General features: G+C 39.5%; 1 protein-coding gene across 1 annotated transcript in view; it reads right to left on the bottom strand.

Moving 5' to 3' along the window:
- The window catches only part of LOC126169121 (kinesin-like protein KIF23), a 162,778-nt gene that overhangs the window by 93,012 nt on the left and 47,531 nt on the right, over positions 1-22,235 (bottom strand). Inside the window, exons 6-10 of the mRNA XM_049920616.1 lie at positions 16,383-16,582; positions 12,473-12,577; positions 12,162-12,247; positions 1,732-1,862; positions 6-109 (exon numbers count right to left, since the gene is read on the bottom strand). Coding sequence (XP_049776573.1) covers positions 6-109; positions 1,732-1,862; positions 12,162-12,247; positions 12,473-12,577; positions 16,383-16,582 — 626 coding nt within the window. The remainder of the gene's footprint in view (positions 1-5; positions 110-1,731; positions 1,863-12,161; positions 12,248-12,472; positions 12,578-16,382; positions 16,583-22,235) is intronic.

Genomic DNA, 22,235 nt, shown 5'->3' with positions numbered 1-22,235 from the left:
AATACCTTCTTCCTCTCCTGGTCAAGTGTAGCCTTGTAAGTGGACACTTCTTGCTTAAGAGAGCAGTTTTCTTTCTCCATTTCCAAAAGATTACACCGAAACCTTCCTTCTGAAAAATTAAACGATGTGACGACATGTTGAACAGAGGGAAAGAATTAATGTTTAATTTGTTGCAATAGCCCATTACAATCTTCACTCAAAATTGAATTTAATCAGTTATTCCAGTTTAATTAACTACAGTACAAGATGCATTCAAGTTGTAACGCCTCTAGTTTTTCCCCCCTCACAAAGTAATCACACGAAACTGTGAAAATTGTCACTTCATGGCATTATCTCCCTGCAGCTGTGCAGATTTTTCACAGATCTGACACCACAATTCAGTGGCAGCTGCAAACATTTCTGAGTCCAGTTTCACCATGGGAAATCTAATACAATAGCGACACAGCTAGTGAATGTGTGACCACAGAGTGGGTATCATCACTGGAAACAGCCAAAAGATGCTAGCAGCATGTCATCCGAGTAGGGAGTATAGGAAATCACTACAAAGTAGTAGACGCAAACTCACTGTGGCGTCATGTTTGCCTGAATTGCTGGTGCATTGTCTTTGTGAAGGACAAAGTATGCATCTTTTTCTGGCCGTTTTTCACTCAATGCTGGAAGAAGCCTGTTCTCTGAAATGTTTTCGTAGGGTGAACCTGTTACTGAAGTGCCCTACAGAATGCAGCAAATAGGGATTACATGGCTGCAAATCCAGAACTTTCCCACCATTTTTTCAGCACTGGCACTTACCCAAAACTTTTTCAGTGGCGCGCGCGCACGCACACATGCGCGCACACACACACACACACACACACACACACACACACACACACACACACACACACACACACACACACACACACACACACTCTCTCTCTCTCTCTCTCTCTCTCTCTTCCACTGAGCTTACTGGCACTTTGTTTCACGACTGAAAAATGGCACCCATGTATAACTCATCCACTGTCATAATCAATGAAAATAAATTCGTACTCATGCTACTATCATGCGTCAGGAGTGCCTAGCAAAATGCGACAAACATATCCCTGCAGTTACCCGTCAGCATTCACTTTGAGGATACTTTTCACATTTATAGGTATTCATGCAGCACTGTTTTCACACATACCATGGAAATGCCAATTTTGGAGACGATGTGTTCCGTACTCATTCACCTACCCTCCAAAACAACTTTCTCAGCTCACTCAAACATGTCAGGCCGTCTCATGCGAGGCTGAGATTGTTGTCTGTTATTGTCAGAAGACGTTCTGCCTTCTTTCAACTGTCACACCCATGAGTGAGCACCGCGCACATCCTCGACACCATCACCACATGTCTTACTCAACTTGCAATGAATTTCAATCTGTAACACCAAACAGATGGAGAAAACTGCTCTTGTAATGAAAAAAATTCCTATTTTAAGTACCAAAAACAGCTTTTACTCCCACTGCTGCCACTAGTTATATGTCATACAATGCTGCCATATCTGTCGCATTCACTAGTGCACGCATATTTTAAAGCAGAGTGCATGCGTATTCTAAAACAAACAGCATATTTGTATGCTTCCAGTACTGAGAAGAAATGTAACGGTTGTAACTTCAATGCACCTCATATTTCAGGTCATACTATTCATATAAGCAAAACAAGACTAAAGCAGTAATAACAACAATGACTGTGATAGGAAATGAAGCAACTCACGTCTCTTAGGAAGATCAGCAAGGAGTTCACATCTTTTCTTCATACGAAGCTCTAGATGTAAAATTAATTCTCTAAGAATATTCTCAGCATCAGCACTATTCATTTCCATGGATGGGAATGGTGGACCCAAACTGAAAATATTTTAGACATAAAGATGTTATACAATTTGACACTTAACACGTGTAAATAATTTTAATGCATTTCTAAATGGAACAAGTTATCAAAAACAAAATAATAGCGTAACTTGTTATTAGTGCCTTTAAACTAAAATGCCAGTTATTTTAAAACACTGAATGCCGAGGTACTCTAACCACGGCACATATAATATTATTTACTGTTTTTAGCGAGGAGGAGGAGGAGGAGGAGGACGTAGTCTGAAATGCCATTTGGCAATGAAGATTAAGGTTTTCCACGATTTCTTGACATCACCCACAGCAAATGAAGGAATGGTTCTTTTGGAAAGGACACAGCCTTTTACACCCTCCATTCAAATTTGACCTTTGTCTCTAAGAACGTCATTATCAACATGACAATTATTTTCACTTTCTTTGCTTGGGTCCAGTGTCTTATGTGTAAAGTACTTTCAAGCATATAAATCACTAGCCTATCGTCAAAAGACCAAAAATCACAAGAAATCTTTCCCAAAAAGAACACTCATTTATTTTCGCGTCTCGCCAACATTACAGTTAAATTTTTTCTGTGTACTATGTTTTCAAGAAGTACCGAGTTTCACAGCAATATAAATACAAATATTTCTTTCTAGTTTTGCGAGTTGAATATCAAACTCCTGTACACCAATATTCATTTTCTTCCTGTTCAGAAAGGCTTAACATTGCCTTACACAAATTTCTACATTTGTCATGATTTACACTAGAGTAGAAACATCACTGTTGTTGGTATCTTATCTCATCAAAACACACTTTAAAAAAAGTGGCACCATGAAGAATTAATGCAAATACGTCACAAACTTATATTCATACAAGTATCGACAGATAATGTAAAATAGTAAACTGTGGCGGCTGATGGGTGGATATGTGATGATGCAGCACAATTTCACTGCACAGCTGGGAAGGATAGTAAACAGGTGACATGTCAGTTATAGAGCTCTAAGTCTTCGCTAATTTCATTCCCCGTACTCAGCTGGACAGCAAGTATGCCCCGCACACAGGTGCAATACTCAGATGTCAGCACCTGAGAGAGAGAGAGAGAGAGAGAGAGAGAGACAGAGAGAGAGAGAGAGAGAGAGAGAGAGAGCGCTCAAGAAGAAAGCTGTCAACCTACAAAGGTGACAGAACATGAAGCCTTAGCAATCATCAGAGAGGCACTCAGAGCTCCAGGTTCGTCATCATCACCGATCCAATTTTCAACTGGTGCTTCATTGATCCTAAGGACCATTAATATGTGGCTCATAGAAAGGGGGCTGAACTCACAGCACCGACTGTGCTGACTACTTATGACTTCCGTACAACAAGCTCAATTGCAGTGGTGTCAGGCACATTTGGCCTGGAATCTCATTGACTGGAGTAGAATTGTCTTCAGTGATAACACCTGCTTCAAACTGAGCCCAGATGACCAGTGAAGATGTGGCTTGGGATGCCCAGCACAGTGCAGGGAAACTAACCTGACTTTTGCCTACCATACACCCACACAAAGAGGAGTGATGGTCTCAGTTGTCATTTCAGTTCACAGCAGGACCCCTTTAGTTGTCTTCTGCAGCATCCTTATAGCAGAGCAGTATATTGATATTTGAAGTCCTGCTTTGTTGCCCTTCATGGAAAACTATCCAGGACTCATATTTCAGCAAGGTAAGGCCTGCTCGTACTCAGCTAGAGTTTCTATTGCTTGTTTTTGTGCCTGCCAAACCCCACCTTGGCCAGCAATCTCTCCTCGACCAAGGGCATTCTGAGCATTATGGGCAGGGGCTTCCAACCAACTTGGGATTTTTAAGATCTAACATGCCAGTTGGACAAAATCTGGCAAAATATCACTGAAGAGGAAACCCAGCAATTATCAATCAATGCCAAGCTGAGTAACTGCTTGCATAGTGGCTAGAGGTGACCAATGCCTTACCGACTTCTCAAATTGTGAAGCGCACTCTTCAACAAATCAAATTTTTTCTTATACTGGAATCATTTATTTGTTTGCACAAGGACATTGTCTATTGAATTCCCTCCAATTTAAGTAATTCCTTCGTGGCAGATGTTTTTCTTGTCTTGGTGTATATAAGTCGTCGCCACCACCACCACCACCACCACCACCACCACCACCACCACCACCACCACTATCAGGAGCTTTCTGGAGGCACTTGTCACAAACTGCATGAATAGTTACAATCTTGGAGAACTGACGAAAAACCAGAATCATTCAGAGATCATTGCAGCTTCATATGACATTCCCAACAAACAAGCTAAATATGGCATCAAAATATTTGCTCTGTGCAATGCTAGGTCATTCTACTACACTGATTTGTTGGAAGTGTATTGTTGCAAACAGCCAGGACTGTTTAGCGTTTCTAATAAGCCATTTGATATGGCATGTAGGCTAACTGGTCATTTGTATAGGATCTAAGAAGATAGAGAGAGAGAGAGAGAGAGAGAGAGAGAGAGAGAGAGAGAAATCTGAGTGAGTGTTTACAACAAGGATAGAGAGAGTGGTTCGGCAGTTTTTGGGCACCAGAAGGAAATTACTGTGTTATAGTATGTACCTAAATGTAACAAATCTGTTTTAGTGGCTCCCACAATGCACAAGGAAGGAACTGTAGATGAGGCTACTAAGATACCTGACATTACACTAGATTATAATGACTGGGGGGGGGGGGGGGGGTGTTTGATACTGTTGACCAAATGTGCAATACATATCCAGTAACACAAATGACAAGAAGATGGATTTTGGCTATATGGTATGCATTGTTGAACATGGGTTATCATTGTGGAAATGATATTTCAAGCAAAGGAAAAGAATAGGAAACATCAAGATCTAGTTTCCTAAAGAACCTTTCTTTTCAACTTGTGAAACCAAATCCTATCAACAGATCTGGGATACAAAGTTTACCCGCAAACGTTAGCATGTATTTATGTCGTTACGAAGCTGAAGAGATTCATATACAAGAGCAACCACTGAAGAATAAAGGTAACTCAATTTGTAGAGGGACAAAGAATAGATCTATAACAAAAAGTTTTAGCTCTTGTAATGACTGTGTCTCCAATGGACATTCTCAGAAAAAGAGTTTTCTGTGAAAAATGCAGTGTTTGTACATACAAGGTTGAAGACAATTAATTTTGCAAATAAATTACTCCAATTTAACAAGTTAACATCTGTACCACATATGGCACTATTCTTAAGCATAATATTAAATGTTACATGTAGTCATCATATGACAATAAATGATGATAAGCAAATGCACGCACACACGCACTCTCTCTCTCTGTACGAATCCGAAAAGGTCAAAAATCAACATCAGATTGGGTGAATGTGGAGGCCACGCAGAACAAGCTGTCTTCCGACCACTTGTAGGCAATTGCATATTGATTTATACCAGTGGGGTGATGCACCACCTTGCTGCCAAATAAAGTTCTGTGGTTCAGCTTCTTCCAGTTAAGGGAAGAGGTGTAGTTCTAGTGCAGCAATATAAGGAGTTACAGCCGCTTCACTGAAAAATTAAAACCCATAAACTTTCCATCGGGGTATGGGACAAAAATGATTAATTTAAGAGTGTCATGTTGTAACTGTGTCATACCCTGGGGATTTGCTGACCCCCAGATGTGCACATTATGTGTGTTCACATTTCCACTTACACAAAATGTCTATTAATCACTGAAGATGCCATGCTTCAGAAAATCTTAGTCATGCAGCAACATTTCATTTGCAAAGCTGGCATATAAACTGTAGTCTGTAAGCTTTAGAGCCTACAACTGTAACCAATAAGGACATAGTTGTAAGCATTTCCTTAATCCTCCACACAGAAATAATTGGAACTGCTAATTCATAACTAGCCTTTCGAACGGATTTCTTGGTGTTGTCTGTGAAAGACTCGTGCTCCTTCAACACGTTCTACAGACACTCTTGGTTGTCCCATACCCTTTCCTTTGCAAAGACACATATGATCTTCAAACTGATGGTAACATCTATGGATTTTATCATCATTTGGAGGATTACAACAGAACTTTATGAAATTCACATTTAACTGTAACAGCGAATTCACACCTTGCAAACTATAAAACACAAAGCTTTCAGTTCACTAGTCACCATCTTTGCTATTAATACTTTCTAATGAAAGGCATAGGAAACAGTGCTTGTATACAAGTGTACAAACAAAACTGTTTGGGCAGTATGTACAGAGTTAGTGTGAAAAAATCCAAGGAGTCTCTAACCGGTATTATTTTACATACAGAACACAAGCATGCAGACAGTAATTTTTAATGTCCCATATGAGAAAAAGAATTTAAATAAACTGAATTTTATTATATTTTTATTGTTAGTGCTAAAACTACACAGTATGCAGAATATTGTCAAAGACCAATGGTCATATATGCAGACTAAATAAACCCTAAACTTTCATTACGTGTCATGTGGTTTTTTTCTTACATGTATTATCAAACGAGAAAGCAGTACACATATGAAAAAAATGTTGTAACTTCTAAATTTGTTATTTTATAACACTCAGTAGTAATCACTTTAACCATTTATAATTGTCATTTTTATTTCACTTCCTATATGAAGGTGAATCCTGTTCATTTCACACATGCTTAAGAAAATTAGAAAGACAACCTTACTTTCATTCATGTAAGATACGAGTCCACATTTTCTAAATAGAATATTTCAATTAAATCTTATATGTACATTAAATATAAATTAAATATCAGCAATAACATAGGAAAACTTACCTTTATGTTCCATACTTTTAAAAATTAGAATAAATGATGACCAGAAGGATATGACAGACAAAAGTAACATTTAAACAAAAAGAAAAATATTACTAAACTTCTTTGTGGGCAGAAGTATGTACATGAAACACTGTATTAAAGCTAATTTGTGATTTTGAAATTATTTGTTTCTTCTAATTTCTGCAGGTCAGTTCTTTTCTCTTTTGCAGCTTTCATCATACTATTTGTTTGTTTATTAACAAAGTCATATCATGATGTTTCTTTGCCTGGTCAGCAAGTTGATCTGCAGACGGATTTTGTACGGCCATTTACACAGCATTGCAGATATTTTCTTTTCTTTCTAACTTAATTTTCATCAAGGTCATCAATTTTAGTCTCCCTTTTGATTAGCATTTTCTATATTTATTATAACAGCGTCTTGCCACTGAAATGCTTGCAAAAATCTTTATCAATAACTTTTGTTATAGATCCACCTAAGCTATTTATATACCGTATTTACTCGAATCTAAGCCGCACTTTTTTCCGGTTTTTGTAATCCAAAAAACCGCCTGCGGCTTAGAATCGAGTGCAAAGCAAGCGGAAGTTCTGAAAAATGTTGGTAGGTCCCGCCACAACTAACTTCTGCCGTCGAATATATGTAGCGCTACACAAGCATGTTTTGTGGGCACAAAGATAAATACTGGCGCCAAAAATTTTTTTTTTTCCTCCGCCCCGAGTTTCGACCACTGCATTTTCATACATTATACAACGAAGTAAATACTACGAAAATCCGACTGGCAAGACTGTTAGGGATGTTTGTCAATATGGCCAACTCTACGTTCCGAGTTTTTTCCTACCTGTGAGAAGAGATGGTTGCTAATAGGAACCTGATGAAATGTGAATCACATGCAGTATTCTCTTCACCATAAGAATAATAGGAAAATAAACATTTTGCCGTGTATTCTTTCGTGTTTGCTGCTATCTCATTTAAATCCTGTCTGCCTAATAAACTACGAAACTAGAGTGAAACAACAGCAAATGCGGAAGAATATACGTATCGTTTCATGTTTATATTCGTATTATTCTTATGCCTAATAGTGATATAGTCAGAAATGAAGCACGGCAACTGATTAGATTTTAAATGTAAGATGACTAATTTCTATGCAGAATTTGATGTACTAAAGAAGCGGCCGCAAAGATTTTCAAACGGAGAAAAATTTGCGCCTAACTCTCGTTCAGAACATGTTCTATCATACGCAGTCTATTATTTGGTTCTTGTTGATCATTATCAAAGAAAGCATTGTTTCGCTAATGAGACGATTCCTCTTTTTTTTTCTTAAGCGGCGGTAGCGCGCACAAAAGCAAGTCATGCCGCGAGCGGCGACGGACCGTAAACACGCACTATCAGAATGCGACAAACAATGCATGACACAGTACAGTAATGCATTTTCAGCTTAGAGTGACGTAAACACCTATAACAAAGAAAACGGCACTTATCAGATCAAAGCAAAATAAGCAATCGATTCAAACCAGACGAAGCACGTGAAAAAAGGAAGGGTACCCGTATAAATACGGACGGAGCGCCTAATGCATAGCAATGGCTACCTGGTAAAGCTTAACTGCTAAGCTTACGACTCGAACCAAACTACTGTAGCTGTATCGTCTTTCATTCGACCTAAACTGTGTCTCATATTACAATGGACCAACTTTGTTTCGATTTGGAGGTGTGGCCTAAAACTTTTCTCTCCCCTTGAATTTAGAGTTTCAAATTTCAGGTGCGGCTTAGATTCGGGAAATATTTTTTTCCTTTATTTCGAGTCTCATTTTTCAGGTGCGGCTTAGATTCGAGTAAATACGGTAATCACAAATGCTAAAACCTCTTTCCAGTTGCTTGGCCATGGCTTAATAGAAGCTTCTGGATACGTGGTCAAACCTTCACATGTGTCACTTTTAAATGAAAGGGAAAGAAATCATTTACGCTCCTAGTTTCCTTATAAAAATTAACAAATTCTTCACTGTTCCTACAAACAGTTTCATGGACAAAATCTGTGTGAACATCGTCATAGTCTACCATTTTCACAATATTTAAATCTGCTGAGCTACTTTGAAGGCTGTTAATCTTCTTTATACAACTTTTCTTATCTTCCACTAAATTTGTTGGCATTAAACATGACTTCTTACAATGCTGAAACCTGCTGATGATTTTCAAATTATAACTGATACCATTTTAATTAGCACAGACTTTACATCCCTAAATGAAGTCAATCTCTATTTAATCTGCTTTTCACTACAAAACCAAGGTCAACTTTTTCTTCTTGCAGTTGGTTCTTGGGATTTGAAGTCAACTATAGTTAAATTATTCAATGATTCTGGTTTTAAAAACCTTTGCCTTAATGTAAGAATTACTTTAGTAACACTACTTGTGTACCACAACATATGCAGGCAAAATTTCTAGTACACGGTCACATAAAGACATTTTCTTATCCATGGGTGGTAAAAAAATTTCAAAGGAAATCACGCCCCATTAACTGTACTAAAATCCTCTTTCCTAGCAGGAGAACATCTGAGTAATCTATACAAAAAAAACCATTCCAATGCCCCAATCTAATGTTTCAAATCCTTGCCTAAAAACATTATTATGTATAACGTGTAATGTACATTTATTAGTTAACTGTTATTATCATTAAGGTTGTGTTCCTCCATCAATTTGTGCAGTTTTAAGTTGACATTTGGGCTGTCCATAGACAGTTTAACACGTTTTTACATGATAAGGGGAAAAATTTAACATAGCCGATTTTGAAACATGCCACTCGCAATTGCATGGCTGAAGAAAACTTATGTTACAAAGCATTTTTTAATATAGTTGTTTAACCAAAACCCAACATGAATTTCCATCTGCTTCATTAAAGTTTTTGATTTCAATGCTCCCTTTAAAACTTCTAGCACAATATTTTTGTAAGAATGGCACGAGTCCAGACCTTCATATGTTAGTGGTTTTCTTTTTGTCACATGGCAAGTTAGAAGCAACATTGGGAACTTTTTTATGACTTTATGAATGTATGTTTGATCTGTATGAATAGTGACATTTGATAGATCTCAACACCCAGTGTATTTCTGCATCCAACATCTCAAGAGGTCTCCAGCTAATTCAGCATTTTCTTTTCTAGATGAACTTCATTCTATGCTGCAGCCGACTGCTGGGAAGAAGTTGCTGGCTTTGAAAGAGATTTAAATGCTTTTTTTTCCCTTGCAGACAGCATTGCTTTTAATGTGTGGTTATGTCTTTTATAACTCATGTGATTTTAGATCAGAGTCTCTCTCACTGGCTATCAGAAAATCTTTGTTGTATGCAATGCATTTTGCTATTTATGTTTACCCTCGCCAGAAGGTGAAAGCCAATCCTTGTACAATATATTTTCTAGCCAGTTTACACTGACTTTTCAACCCACTATCATATCATTTACACTCAGACAATATTCCTAGAGAAAAAAAGAAAAATGTATCTAGAAACATCAGATAGCCTGTCAAATATGTCTCATTCCATATGAATACAATGATCTTTTTTAAAAGTCGTTTCACCATGGTAATTTTTTTACCACAGACTGATGTAACTGCTCTATTCTTTCCCAGGTTATCAGAAATATGTATAAATATATACATGAGCTGAAGTACAAAAATAAATAAGATTCCAGGATTAATGTGAGCCAACATATAAAATTAATATTACAAGAGTAGTGGTCTGATACACTAAGTTTAAGATAATGTTTCTCAGATGAAGCATTAAATAAAGCTTAGCAACTTAACAGGATTTTACAGTCTTCATTAAAGCAAGGAAAATGTACTTACCAGTAGAAAAAAAAAAAAAAAATAAAATAAAAATAAAAAAAAATAATAAAAAAAATTTATCAGCAAAACATGATGAGAGTAATCTTATCAGCAGAATATCTGCAAGTTTAGAATTATGTAGCAGAATCTAGTAACGTCATATGTAACTTAAGTAACACCCCCAAGCACTCCAAATATCTGAATTCCGGGTAATTCGCCACAATAAGGTAACATTGCTGCTAACCACTTTTCGGAGCTTCATAAGAGGGGGAGGAGGGAAGGAAGTCTCTTAAAGAACTGTTTTCTCTTCGGGCTGTAGAAGAGTAGGTTTGGTTATTAGTGTGATCCAAGCCGATCACCACAGTTTGAACTGAATGACATGCTAAGAGAACTGCCATTTGTTTTGTGATCACAATACATTAAAAAAATCCCGTAGTGATAATATGCATGTTTGAAGCTGCACAGATTTTGCATTGGTTGATACAGAAAGAGCATAATTTGGAAATGTGAACCAATCAGCCAAGGCAATGATTCACCCCGAAACCCATTTTGAAATTAGAAATGCCATCTGCACCTTAATTGTCAGCAGTTCCTGGAAACTATGTAGTCATTTTAGGACTGACTAACAGAGTAGGTGGGCTGCTGCCAACACTCATTTTTCTTTGAATTGTGATAGTGGATGAGAACCTAGTCATTCTTAAAACTTATAAGGTTAATCACAATACTTTAAGTTGACTGCCATAGAAAAAACAGCAAATTTAAACTTGGCATACCCCACCACATTTTTCCCTTTACAACTTTACTGCAATCTAAACTGAGAAATCATCGTCTACATGCTGCAGTACCATAATACATTTTTTTCACAGTTCACAAAAATCAGTATTTTGCAGTGTTTCCTCCCTATCTCAGATTCATTCACTAACAATTCAGTGTAACAATAATAGAAATTCCTGAATGGAAAGATACATACAATAAGGAAAAGGCAACCACTTACCCATAGAGGATTGATGCAAGGCACACAGACACACAATGAGAAACTGTCAAATGCTAAGTTCTATTTTCTACTATGTTTCTTTGCAACACACACCAAATCTCTGTGGGCAAAATGTTGCCTTTCCCTTATTTAATAATTTAGTGTGATGTCACTCCATTTCTCTTCCTGTCTGGATAACTGAAAATGCTCATTTAATGAAAAATTAACAAAAACAACCCTGTTATCCCTGAGGTACCAATAAGACAATGTCCATTTGAACTGGAAAACAACTGGCAACACCATGCCTGCAAGACATCGCCAGTTCAGCTGAATCTGTATAACTACTTGTATTTGCCAGAACATTATCTGTTTGCACAATAGAAGCTAGTACACATTAGACACAAAAGAATTTGAAATGATTGGACCCAGGAAACTGGTTTGGAAAAGTTCTATAAATTTAACAAAGGTTTAGGAAATGCAGACATAAAACAAATTCAATTAATATGCAGGACTGCAAAAAAAAACAGCATCAGAGGAACAATGGGCCTGGGTGTTCAACACAGCAAGAGTTAATTACCAGAGAATGCAACGTGGAGAAATAATAAAATCTGAAGAACAGGCAAAGTAAATTAAAAGCAGTGTATCAAAAAATCAAGTGAAAAGATTCTAAATGTAAATTACGTAAGTACATAGAACAAATTACATTCAAACTTAGATTCCACTGCCACATATGCACTACCAAATTATTAGACAAGAATTTTAAGACTTACCTATACACAAGACCTATATCAAAATCATTTTGTACATCTTCCTTCTTTTCATTCTGCTCCAGGTGCTGTACAGCCTGCTTGAAAATCTATAAAACAGGAAACATGTTTATCCCCATTCTTGAAACATCTGAAATAGTTATTTACATGTACAGTTTTAACAGAAAAAAAATTACACGCCTTTTTCTGTTACCATCAAACAGATGTTGCAAACATCACACCTCTGACATTTGCCGCATCTGCCTCAATAACCAATCTATGTCCCATTTCCACAATTAGTACCAGTGCTTCAAACAACTGAATAAGCTCATTACCTGATTTGCTTTTCTCCGTCCTGGCAGTAAACCAATCTCGATCTTGGGTGCCTCTGGTCTCGTTACCTGGACTTCTTGTGTCATCTCAGCAAATTTCATAACTTGCTACACAAAACAAAAATCTTATCATAAAAGCAATCAATTTAAGAAAAATGTCAACAACAAGCTAAGAAACAAATTTTTATCCTGCCTCATTAAATAAATTCTTTGCCCAATTATGCTTACTTCAAAGAGAAGGTAAAGAGATTCTACCATAGAACTACGGAGCTCCTACCACTGCGGACAACAGAATGAGTGTGATTTTGGCACCACGGATGTATTGCTTTACACTGTTTCACAGCTTTCTGTATTGACTGCATTCAGACCTCAGATTTGAGAATGTCTGAGCAGCATCCCTCTTGTTCATCATTTGAGAAGTAAGTTGTGAACAAGGAGCAGAAGTTTGTTTTACTTACTTGTCTGGATACGAACGTGTGTCACAGAGTTTTGCGTGTATTGATAAGTTCATTAGTTTTGCCATCTATTGTGGGCTGGGCTCTCTGCTTATTAAGTCCAAGGGGTTTCTGACCTGTCAGCTGTTTGGGTGACTATGGAGTAGATCACAAGTATTATGTAATGCGCTGAGGGGCTGAAGCCGAAATCAGGTCGATACATCTTACTTTGTGGGCTTATCGACAACCCAACATAGTTATATGTTAAATTGCTATATTTATCATAAATAAAATTAGAGCTCAGTACTACAATCATCATTCTCATAATCACTCTTAATTATAAAAAGACAATAGAAGGGAAATAAAGGAGAGGGGAGATATATCTCTTATGTGCAGTAACCCAATGACAGCTTTCTGAAGTACTAATACAAAACAGGGGCAAATAAAAGTGGCCCACTCGAGTGGATAAGATTGGATGCAAATGTATGCAGACAACCACATCCCAACAGGATGCAATAACTGCCCCTACAGAAGGCCAAACCTTAGAGCACCTTTACACAGTTGTTACCAAATGTCAGCCTGGTCGTGACCCTAGCTGGCCACCCAGGTCATCTGATCTGTCAGTGTGCGATTACAGGGAGTCCCCAAATCTAAGGTATATTGCAAAAACCATCATAGGTTAAAGAACTGCAGCAGAACATTTCAGATGAAATTGCAGCAATTCCAGCTCCAATCCACTTTCAGTAACTTGCTGACGAAGGCCCAGAAGTGCCAAGAGATTGGTGGTCACTTGCAAGATCTGTTATAGTCAAGTTAATACTTTATTTCCTTTCTACTGCTGTGTTTCTTTGTACCCTGGAACTGTATTCTCCAGGTCACTTTCATTGTAGTTTTACAGGCAGTAGATAACTCATAATCCTGAACTGGAAAAATCGCTTGAAACATTGCAGTGAAGACAATGGCACAGATACTCCTTTTTAATAAACTAGTGTCTTAATTTTCCCACTGAAACAATATAAAAACTTGTTGAAGCAGTGACTCCTTTCTTCAAAGGGAAATAGGGCTTTAAGATGATTAGATCTGAGGATTAATGTGGCACTTTATGTGCTGACATGATTTAGGATAGAATGAAGCCTTAACTGGTCTGGAGAGATTGCTGTAAACCTACGGTACCCTGTGAGGGAGGCTTGAAACTGTAATATGGCTAGATCATCATAAAGACGAGAGAAGCAGGAAAGGGACAAAGTCGGACAGCTTGTCCAGATCTTTGCTCATTTCATTTGAGTTATGTTGTAATGAGTATGCAGTAGTCCTCAGGAAATGTGACGTGAATGGCTGTACAGAAAGCAAAACACTTATTCCTAGTAATCATTTACTTGGAAGGCCCAATGGTACTGACCAGAAGCCATGTCATTCTCAGCCCACAGGTGTCACTGGATGTGGATATGTAGGGGCATGTGGTCAGCACACCACTCTCCTGGCCATATGTCAGTTTACGACACCAGTGCCGCTACTTCTCAAGTAGCTCCTCAGTTAACCTAACAAGGGCTGAGTGCATCCCGCTTGCCAACAGCGCTCGGCAGACCGGATGGTCACCCATCCAGACAGCGCTTAACTTCGATGATGGCAGGAACAGACAAATGCTCTGGTAGCATGTTAATTTACATTTGATAATCTGTATCCACACCCAGTGACAAAATAGTAAACTATATAACTAGAAACCACATAAATTGTCCTGACCCTTCTTACTTCAAATGCAACTAAATATGAGGGGATTAACAGTTTAACAAGAAGCCATTAGGTTCCTTTCTACCCCACAAGAAAGTGTGTACACATTTGATCTTTGAATCATACCAAATTACATGAGTTAATCCTCTTACAAAAGAAAATCTAGCAATTTCCTTAGATCACATTCCAAAATTTTGATGGTTGAAATGATCTGTAACTTTCAGGGTAATGTGTACATTTCCTCAGAACATAAGGACACTAAGGTGCATTTAGATGGGCCATTTCACAGAAATGTGGCCACAATAGTGTCGCCATAAATACATGGCGACTGAAATATTGCATGGTCATACTGCAGTACTGCTAAGACAAAGGTGGAGAATCTTTCCTACGGCTGGGCCCCATCTACCTCCTTTACCTGCATACACTTTCCTCACAGTATCAGCCTTGCTTTGTGTATCTCAGACCGACAGCATTGCAGTATCATGCCACATCCAACATTATTTCACTTCAGTTCAAAAGTTGGCGTACATATGTACAGGCACTATTCGTTGCCTACAGGAGTGTGAAAGTGGGCAAAAGAGAGCACCATGAATTTTGTAAATGTGATACGAATATGTAGTGTGGAACACAAAAACAATTATAAACACCAAAAAGTGAAAAATGATATTCTTGCTATCAACTTACAATGTCTGCAAGAGTGAGAATTTTAGTGTACATATGTTCAAGACATCAAATTTTTTTAAGTTTTATCATGTGTTTCACGGGCAGCAATTTGCAAACTTTTTAAATGGTGTTTGCATTACATTTTATATCCAATAACTCTTGTACATTTAGAACATTACTGAAATTAACAGCTCTCACTGCACTGATGCACATAAAAATTATAACAAACATCCGACTGTTACTTCAGACTAACAAATTCAAGTCCTTCCACCAAAGTATTGCAAATGCCTTGTGCCAAGAGGCATATCAGAGAGAAATGGACGTTTAACTTCATGACTCACCACTGCCAAAAACTGAAAAGAGGCACGCAATCTGGTTTGAACTTTTATATCATCTCTCATATTGCTATCAGTCTTACCACTACAGTAACCAATTATTTTTAAAGAATATTAAATATTGTTTTCAGCATCCTGGAAATATAGCCAATATTAGGTTACACGTTTCGGAAACAGTTTGCTTAAGTAAGAACATGCACATAGCCCAGTTGGTAACTCCTTTCCTTGTGGAACGCAAGTGCAAGACAGCCACACTCACTTCCACTATTTCACTTCTGTCCCACTTCGCAACATGGAAACAGTCCTGGCTGAGAAATATTTTGCTAATAACACTGCCATGCAATAGTGACTGGCAATACTGCCAAACAACACTGTCAGCGATACACAATTTTTGTGACCTATGTAAATGTACCTTTCAAACATGTATAAAATTCACTTATAAACTCATCACCAAGCTGTGACTATGTGCCTTTCCACACTTAAAATATACTACAATCTTTTCTTAAAAACATCTTTGCTTTCACCCAAACTAAATCAAATGAGTCCCAAGGTATTACAAAAAACTTAATTTTTAAAAGCTGATGAATACTGGCAGTGAATTACACTCTCCCACAGAAAATGGTACTACCATGATTGATCTTATTGACAAGCTGAATTTCATTTCCTTAAAAATTCTCTATCATAGCTCTAGCTCACTTCCCTAGTCATAACTCTAAAACAAAAGCTTTAGCAGATCCCAACTTTGTCACTCACCACAGTCTCATCGTAGTCATCTGCACGTGGATTAACACACACTATTACAGCAACTTGTCCTTCACCATCAAAATAATTCTTAAAGAGGTGCGTTATTCGTGAGTCACGATATGGAACCATTTTATTGGTGCCTTGCATTTGATTTTCTCTCAGAATTTCGAGACATGATCGCAGTGTCATCAAGGAGTTGTTGATGTTACCTGTGAACAATTTTTTGCCTCCCCTCAACAAAATTTTACTTCTGATTTTCAAATCTTATACTCATAATTAAACATCTAACACAAACAAAATATCAAATATTGGGAAATTAATTTGTACACAAATTTAGTAACTGACTTTTTGAATTCTCTTTCTTTCTTACACTGGGAACTAAAACTTTCACACAGAAGACCAAGACACCAATTTTCATCCATACAGAAAACTTTCAATGGACACTTTAAATGGAAAAAAAGGAAGTTTACAAACAATCTGGAAACTATTACACTGTGAACTCTCCTCTACTAAATAGTAAAGGACTTCCGTCTCCAACACTGACAGTCGATGTTTGGCCTTTATCACTTTCTGGAACAAGTATTCACACTATAAAAAAATACTGTGCATCAGAAAGTATGAAAGCTAACAATTCAGTAAATTTCCCATAAACCAATATAATTATCTTAGGTGCTGATTTTATATTAAACAATATTCCCAACAAACATTTTTACACTTATGGATTCAAAGTGTTCTGAATTCCACAACCTCGAGAAGCAAACCATTATTCAAATTAATTTTGTGCAAGAAGTAAAAATTACTTTTCATTTCTAAAAGGCACAGTAGGTACACACCAGATATTCAGCTCACTACTTGTCTGCAAATCTGCTGGGAGTGTTGCAGGTATTGTTTGCCACATTGTGAATGTTAGAACTGTATTTTCCACACAGTCACATTATTTGTGATACTGCAGTAATGCAATATGGTTTTGAAAAGTAACATTTACTGTGATGTACACAGTACTTTCACCACTATTTTCTGCATCATTAAATTGGATAGAATCCACAGTACTGCTCTTTTACTGTCCAAAAGAGAAGGAAGCTGACAGTGGAAGAAGAAGAAAATCTTCCCAAAAACCAATACAGTATGTCAGTAAATTTACAACAAATGCACAACAGCTGGTAGTGATACCCAAGTCCAACATTTCCTCAGCCATTCACAGTACACAATTTTGTACAAGACACAGCTGCATCTTGAAATAGCTATTATAACAGAATTGCACGGCAGCAAGTCAGTCAACACAGTAATACACTTATTCCACGAAAGATCACTGTTGGTTGAAACAAATAAGTACCATATACAGTAGAACATCAAGATGGTAAAATACTCAAGCAAAGCTTCAAACTGGTTCCAAAAGCATACTGCTCTGTAGCTGCAGCTACCTGTTATACTGGCTGTGCCTTCGAATAATAGTAAGAGATTAGTGTATTTAGACTCATGGCAGGCTGCGTGAAAGGAAGAATGTCTTTCAATGCTGTTTGAAGTTGGTCTATGAAACAGGTAAGATTTATAGGGTTTTGCTTTAATGCAACTGTCTCAAGATATTATTAGTGTCAGTTTTATGTAAAGGCTTTGAAACATCATCCATCCATTATCCAGCTCAAGAAACTTTTCTGGCCATCTTCAATAACAATGTCAATGGTACATTTCATGCTTTCTTAGCTCACTTCTAAATCAGTGTGCATACCTGAAAAAATTCCAAACAAATTAATATGGGAACTACTAAACAAATTTTAACAAAGCAAAGTGAAGGTGTCCCTTGTTTTTACACTACCCCTGATGAACATTAATTTTTCTGATATTGCAGTGCCTGTGTTGCTCAGCGGTACCATACAATGTTCCTTCGGACATGCACAAAAGTCTGAAGGAATATTGCATCGTACTTCTAAGCAACACAGGCACAGCAATATATTGCTTATCCACGAACACTGGGCAAGTAAATTACAATTACAATGTCTCTTCTGCACAGGACTGTACACAATGGACGTAAGAGTACAGGTTGATGACACAAGTTTGGGTGTGGCTGCAAAGCGTACACATACAGCCTAATGGTAATGCGACCATGTACAATAAGCAGTCCAGCACAAATTTTCATTGTCGTTGGTTGGTTTAAAAAGGGTGGAGTAAAGGACCAAACTGCAAGGTCATCAGTCCCTTGTTCCAATTAAAACAATTATACTTGCTGAGAGAGAGAGAGAGAGAGAGAGAGAGAGAGAGAGAGAGAGAGAGAGAGAGAGAGAGAGAGAGAGAATAAGCCAGCCACTCTGTGACACATTAAAACCTCCACCCTACAAGCACTAGGGTGGAGGACACAAAGAAGGACAAAGCACATGCACTAAAACTTACAGAAAACTATAAAACCCACTCTCACGCATAAAATGTAAAACCAAATCAGCCAATGAGGCATTGTCTGCTACAATTAACAGTAACGGTCTGGTAAAAGAAGATCATCACGCAGGGCAGCCAAAGGAGGACAGCTGAACAATATATGGGCCACCGTCAACCGGGCACCGCACCAACACAGATGGCTCTTCAGGGCGCAGGAGGTAGCTATGGGTTGCCCAAGTGTGGCCACTGCAGAGCCGGCAGAGAACCACAGAGTTCCTGCGAGAGACCCTCATCAAGGACTTCCACACATTCGTAGTCTCCAGAGAAAGACAACTGAAGAGGCGGCCCACTCAAGGGCAGAGAGGTCATGGATAGCGAGGGTGACGAGAGAAGCATTGGTCAACAGCCTGCAGGCTGTTCATGGAGTCTCAACAAATTAAAACACTGTGGAGGAAGACCTGAGAATGGCTAGAAGCTCTCCTGTGAACACACTATGTGATCCCAGCAATAAATAGTGCTCGAAACCAGTAGGAGATGTGAGAGCGTATCCCACCTCATCAATAGTCTTTGAATCATCAGTGTAAAAGATGGTGGCATCCTGAAACTCTGCAAGGATGGCACAGACAAGGTGCCAGAAAACCGTAGGAGTGACAGAGACCTTAGGACCCTGGAATAGATCAGTCCTGAACTGTGGTCTGGGCACCATCCAAGGGGGACGGGGATGGGGGTCGGGGGGGGGGGGGGGGGGATAAGAGAGGAAAGACACAGGGTGCAGTCCAGTGAGTGGAGATCCCAACAGAGGAAAGTGAGACGCATGACAACCGTCAGTGGGTGTTAAGAGGGAGACGTCCTTCACTGGCGAAGAGCACAGGGTACACAGGAGAGTCAGGGAATTGGCGAATGGCGATTGCATTAGAAACAAGGAGTAGGTTCTGTCAGGTGTGTAGAGGGGGAATCCCCACTTCTGTGAAGAGACTACCCACAGGACTTGTGCGAAAGGCACTAATAGTGAGATGCACATCACAATGATGCACAGGGTTAAGGAGTTTCAAAGTGGAAGGAGCTGCTGAGCCATAAACCTGACCACCATAATCTAGTCTGGACAAGACCAGATCATGGTAAAGATGGAGAAGAGTCTGTACCCTAAGATGTTTAGGCCAGGAGGCTGAGAGCATTAAGCTTCTGCAGACATGTAGCCTTTAGGTGGCAAATTTGGGGCAGCCACGTCAGCTTATCAAAATTAAGGTCCAAGAAACAGAACTGTGCTACAAGATCGAGGAGCTGGTTGCCTAAATAAAGTTCTGGGTCAGGGTGCACTGTGGGATAATGACAAAAATGCATAACCCACATTTGGAGGGAGGAAACTGTAAACCATGGGCGTTGTCCCTCACAAAGGCCTGTCGGATGGCACCTTGGAGCTGGCGTTCAGCAGACGCCACAAGCTCAAAAAAGTGTCAACGTACAACACCGATGTAACCAGAGGCCCAACAGAGGTCACAAGCTCATTGATGGCAATGAGGAAGAGTATGACACTTAGCACAGAACCCTGCGGGATACCATTCTCCTGAATCCGAGGGACACTGAGTGAAGTGCCAATTCAAAACTGGAAGAGCCAGTAAGATAAAAACTCACGGTCAAAAATCTGAAAGGGACCACAGAAGCCCCAGTCATGGAGGGTAACTAAAATGTGATGGCGCCAAGCCGTGTCATATGCCTTATGTAGGTCGAAGAAGACCGCAACAAGGTGCTGGAGGTGAGTAAAAGCCTGATTCCAATCTGCGTAAATGGTCAGGTGATCTCCCTGCCCAGAAGCCACTTTGATACGGAGATAAAAATGCTGAGATTCGCGTAATCAATATAATCTGAAGTTGATCATCCTTTCGAGCAGTTTACAAAGTACACTCTTAAGGCTAATTGGGAGGTAGCTATTGAGCGACATTGGGTTTTTCCCAGGCTTAAGGATGGGGATAACTATAGTGCCTCACCATTGTGACAGAAAAGCACCCATGAGCCAGATATGTTTGAAGACTGAGGAGCTGTTGTCCACGTGATGAATCATCTGGTTGTGGACGGAATCAGGCCCTGGGGCTGTGTCTCGCGAAGAGCTAAGAGCATGCACGAATTCCCATTCAGCAAAGGGTGCATTATAGGGCTCAACATGATGAGGGATGAAACAGTGGAGGGTAGGAAGAGGATGACGATGCCATCGCAACGTGTGTCGCGAGGTGTTCTGCGGGGACCAATGGATCAGTGTACAGAGCATCTCTGAGGTTCAGACCCCGGACAGTTAATTGCCGCTGGCGGTCCAGAAGGCTACGGAGCTTTGACCAAACTTGCAATGAAGAGGCATATGTCCCCAGGGAGGAAACAAACCACTCCCAGCATTCCTTTTTACTCCACTTAATAAGGCAACGAGCCTTAGCACAGAGACACTTAAAAAGTGAGGTTGGTCTGTGAAGGGTGTAGCTGAAATTGTTGCAGTGCCTGTCGGTGGTCCTGGACAGCAACTGCGACAGCCTTGGTCCATGATGGTACCGGCTGACGAGTGGGACCTGTGGATAGTGGGACAGCAGTGCCAGCAGCACGAACATTAGTGGCAGAGATGCCTTGCATGAATACATCAATGGAATTCGGGAGGGGGTGTCAATGTGGACAGCAGACGCATATAAAGGCCGACTGGCCCTGCGGAATACCCAACGTGGTGGAGACCTGTCTGCCTGGCGGCAGCAAGGAACGACAGAATCACCAGAAAATGGTCACTGCCACAAAGGTCATCATGGGACGACTAATGTAGGGAAGCCATAAAGGCATGGAAGGAGATCATGAGATCAATAACATGAGAAGGTGCCATGAGACACACTTAAGTGGTAGGGGAACCATCATTGAGTAGACACAAATCAAGATCGGTGATAAGTTGGTCAATTATGATAACACCCCCCCCTCCCCCCCATGAACCATGTACCTTACCGTTGGTGGGGAGGCTTGCGTGCCTCAGTGATAGAGATGGCCGTACTGTAGGTGCAACCACAACGGAGGGGTATCTGTCGAGAGGCCAGACAAACATGTGGTTCCTGAAGAGGGGCAGCAGCCTTTTCAGTAGTTGCAGGGGCAACAGTCTGGATGATTGACTGATCTGGCCTTTTAACACTAACCAAAACAGTCTTACTGTGCTGGTACTGCGAACGGCTGAAAGCAAGGGGAAACTACAGCCGTAATTTTTCCCGAGGGCATGCAGCTTTACTGTATGGTTAAATGATGATGGCGTCCTCTTGGGTAAAATATTTCGGAGGTAAAGTAGTCCCCCATTCGGATCTCTGGGCGGGGACTACTCAAGAGGACGTCGTTATCAGGAGAGAGAAAACTGGCGTTCTACGAATCGGAGAGTGGAATGTCAGATCCCTTAATCGGGCAGGTATGTTAGAAAATTTAAAAAGGGAAATGGATAGGTTGAAGTTAGATATAGTGGGAATTAGTGAAGTTCAGTGGCAGGAGGAA

The sequence above is a fragment of the Schistocerca cancellata genome, chromosome 1 (assembly GCF_023864275.1).
Source record: "Schistocerca cancellata isolate TAMUIC-IGC-003103 chromosome 1, iqSchCanc2.1, whole genome shotgun sequence".
In the NCBI taxonomy this organism is placed as follows: domain Eukaryota; kingdom Metazoa; phylum Arthropoda; class Insecta; order Orthoptera; family Acrididae; genus Schistocerca; species Schistocerca cancellata.
The sequence above is the reverse complement of the archived record's forward strand: the minus strand, read 5'-3'. Positions and strand labels throughout refer to the sequence as shown.